The sequence below is a fragment of the Triticum aestivum genome, chromosome 7B (genome assembly GCF_018294505.1).
Source record: "Triticum aestivum cultivar Chinese Spring chromosome 7B, IWGSC CS RefSeq v2.1, whole genome shotgun sequence".
Lineage (NCBI taxonomy): Eukaryota > Viridiplantae > Streptophyta > Magnoliopsida > Poales > Poaceae > Triticum > Triticum aestivum.
In genome coordinates, this window is record NC_057813.1 from 670,969,886 (window position 1) to 670,972,807 (window position 2,922).

General features: G+C 46.8%; 1 protein-coding gene across 1 annotated transcript; it reads right to left on the reverse strand.

The window, feature by feature from the left end:
* Positions 1-929: 929 nt before the first annotated feature.
* On the reverse strand, positions 930-2,605 carry LOC123161225 (GDSL esterase/lipase At5g03600). Its single transcript, XM_044579072.1, has 4 exons — positions 2,203-2,605; positions 1,810-2,090; positions 1,429-1,705; positions 930-1,301 (listed from the first exon to the last, which is right to left on the reverse strand). The coding sequence occupies exons 1-4, from the start codon at positions 2,504-2,506 to the stop codon at positions 1,063-1,065; spliced, it is 1,101 nt and encodes a 366-aa protein (XP_044435007.1). The 5' UTR covers positions 2,507-2,605; the 3' UTR covers positions 930-1,062.
* Positions 2,606-2,922: the final 317 nt, after the last annotated feature.

Below are 2,922 nucleotides of genomic sequence, written 5' to 3' on the forward strand. Positions count from 1 at the left end.
ATACATAATGTACCGCTCCACAAATCTACAGTTCAGCTAACTAGTTTGGTTGGCAAGTTCCAACGTCTAACAAGACCCAAGTCGCGAGTTCGAGTCACTAAGCAGGACTTTTCCAGATTTATTTTTGCGAACCTTCTATTCAATAGCTCCAAATGGGCCGGTTTTTATATACTTTAAAATAATTTAAACATTAAAAAAATATTTACGGGGTTTTTTTGCGCGCCTGCCATTCAATAGCTCCACATGGGCCGGTTTTTATATACTTTAAAATAATTTGAGCATTCAAAAAAATATTTACATGATTTGAAAACAATATGGAAATTTGGAAAAAAGTTCGTAGATTTTAGATAAGGTGTCCCCGTGGTTTGTTGCTTCGATCAACAACGAGTGATTTTCTGTTCGAGCTACCACCGCACGCTAATTTTAAAAAAAAAAAACTAAAACGGGCTAGTAAGCAGGGTGTGCGCCCTTTGGAATTTTTGTTTTTGAAAGAAAAAAAAATACTCTAGTGGGCCGGCCCACCAGACGAATCCCAGTTCAAACGATGCCAGGGTCCGATATAGACCGGGATTGCAGAGTTCAGGTGCAATCGACCAGGATTTTGAATTGGGGGTTCATTTCGTCCGACCTCTACAAGTTCAAGGTTTAAAATGGGCTTTTTCCCCAACAAACCGAGAAGATACCGGCGTGCGCTGTCGTTGTCGATCTCGCGCACGTACACTCCGTTGCTACTTCAGCGTACTCTTTGGTGCCCATTTCACATCTCTTTACACGCACGAGCTCGTGCTCGTAGTGAAGTCACTGTCATATGGCCATGGGTTGGTCGTGACTGGGGTATATATTGGGGAGAGAATACGGGATTATCTTTGGTTGCGGAGATCACGTTGTCCCTTGACGTGAGTTGTTTAGTAGGTCTTCACAAAAGTAGATGCAAATACAGTATAATATTCATCATGGAATCGGGAAAATCCCAGTCTTTAAAATACATGAAACTATTAAATACAATCAGAAGGCTGGCATCATGGATACAAAGATCTACACAGATACAGAAAGCCCAGCTACCTAGGCTCGATTTACAAACTCCCTCAAGGGCTTTTCTAACTGTTTCATGACAGCCTCCCATCCTGCATGGGTCGGATGCATGTCGTCCCAATAGAAAAATTTGTTCGATTTGTCGCACACAGTGTACAGTAGCTCCGCGGATGACTCGTCTTGCCGTCCGCAGTAACCCTTCGAATTCAAACTCTCGCAGCACGGCGATAGTTTGCGCTTGAATTGTTTAGACAAGTCGGAGCCTTTACCTACATTAATGCACATGAAATTTAAAATGTTTAGATAAATTATTGCAAGTACACAATCAAACCCATCTAATTAGATTAAGATAATTATAAAATAATAAGACACTTTTGAATGCATGTAGATACATACCTGCCGCATGATCCACAATACTAGCAAAGGCGGTGTACACGTCGACGATGTAGATATTCTTCTTTGATGTCATAACTTGTTTCAGATTATCGTTGTGGATGGATGCACCCAAGTTTCCAAAAATATCACACGTGGTGTAGTTGTTGGTTCGGGTGTGTGATGGCGTGCAACCGATAGGGTGCAAGTTATTGACAAGAACCTTTGTCACCCCAAGCTTCAACAATTGATTCACATTAGCTGCAATCTCTTTTGTCACCTTTTCAATATAAGCATTAATCTACATCGCGTACATGAAAATTATAAGTTAGTAAGATGCACAAACGAATTAGTTGTTCAAACTAGTGCATGCATATATACATTGTGCGTTGATATGATACTCACATCATTGGGGCTACTAAGGCCAATAACACCGGTGCCTGCATAGTCGTGTCCGGAGAAGGCCACGAGTGCTACGGAGCGACTTAGTTGATTCTTTGTGATGGTCCCGTCCTTGATCATCTTCCTAAAAGTTTCGACCTGCTTGGCTAGGACGGGGACCTCGTGCGATGTACTGTCCAACACGCCTGCACCACCGGTAGCAAAGGTCATGCCGGATGGATTGCATGTTTTGTCTGCCGTGCGGGCATGCGCCGGAGGGGCTTCCTCCAATCCCAACATTGTTGCTGCAAGTTATTAATAAAACAACGAGTAGGGTTAATTGTGATGCACCATGAATTACTGGATGAAATTACAGTATAACTGAGTATTTTTCTAGTAATATAACATAGTACTTACCGATGAAATCGGACTGAATTTTGTAGTTTGAGAAGCGGCCGGACGGAGTATTCGGCCGCGGAAACCCATCGGCATCGACGTAGTTGGAGCCGTAGGGGTAGGCCCATTGCCGCGACATCTCCGTGACTGGTTCGGTCGGAGGGAGGTTCCCATTGTCGGCGAAGTCATCCCCGAAGACGAAGAAGGTAGCGCTCGACGCCTTCTTCTGATGGCTGCCGGACGGGGCTGGCCGGGCCTCCACGCCATTGGGATTCAGAACGAGCAAGAGGAGGACGAGGCCGAGGGCGGCCGGAAGAAGCTTCATCAATCCCGGCGGCGCTTTTGCGTCGCGGAGGCCGGTCGTTCTACTCTTTCGCCAACGAAAAACCAGGAACGTGAAGTGCTTGTCTGCGATGCTCGTACATCATGGCCTGGCCCTCTCATCAATTTATGGAACCACGGACCAGCACAACAAGTCGATATCGGGCTTGCCAGTTGCGACCTCGACCGGAGTCGGAGCCACGGCACAGTCGGACACGGATTATTGATGGATACGAGTCATGGACGGGAAGTCGTTAGTGGCCAAGCCCACGGGCCACCAGGCACCAGCTGCTCGTCTCACGAGGCCTGCACATCCTCTGCCCTCTTCCCCTCCTCCGGCGATCCGGTCACCCGACCTCCTCCACCCCGCTGCGCATCGGCTTCAGCTCGTCGGCCTCGCCGCCGGTTGTCGTCGCCCCT

Bases quoted from the DNA above. Each gene is read 5' to 3' on its own strand.
- LOC123161225 (XM_044579072.1), bottom strand. From the start codon at position 2,506: ATGAAGCTTCTTCCGGCCGCCCTCGGCCTCGTCCTCCTCTTGCTCGTT. The intron at 2,091-2,202 runs GTAAGTACTATG...AATAACTTGCAG, and splicing joins AATTCAGTCCGATTTCATCG to CAACAATGTTGGGATTGGAG. The intron at 1,706-1,809 runs GTGAGTATCATA...TACGCGATGTAG, and splicing joins GCCTTAGTAGCCCCAATGAT to ATTAATGCTTATATTGAAAA.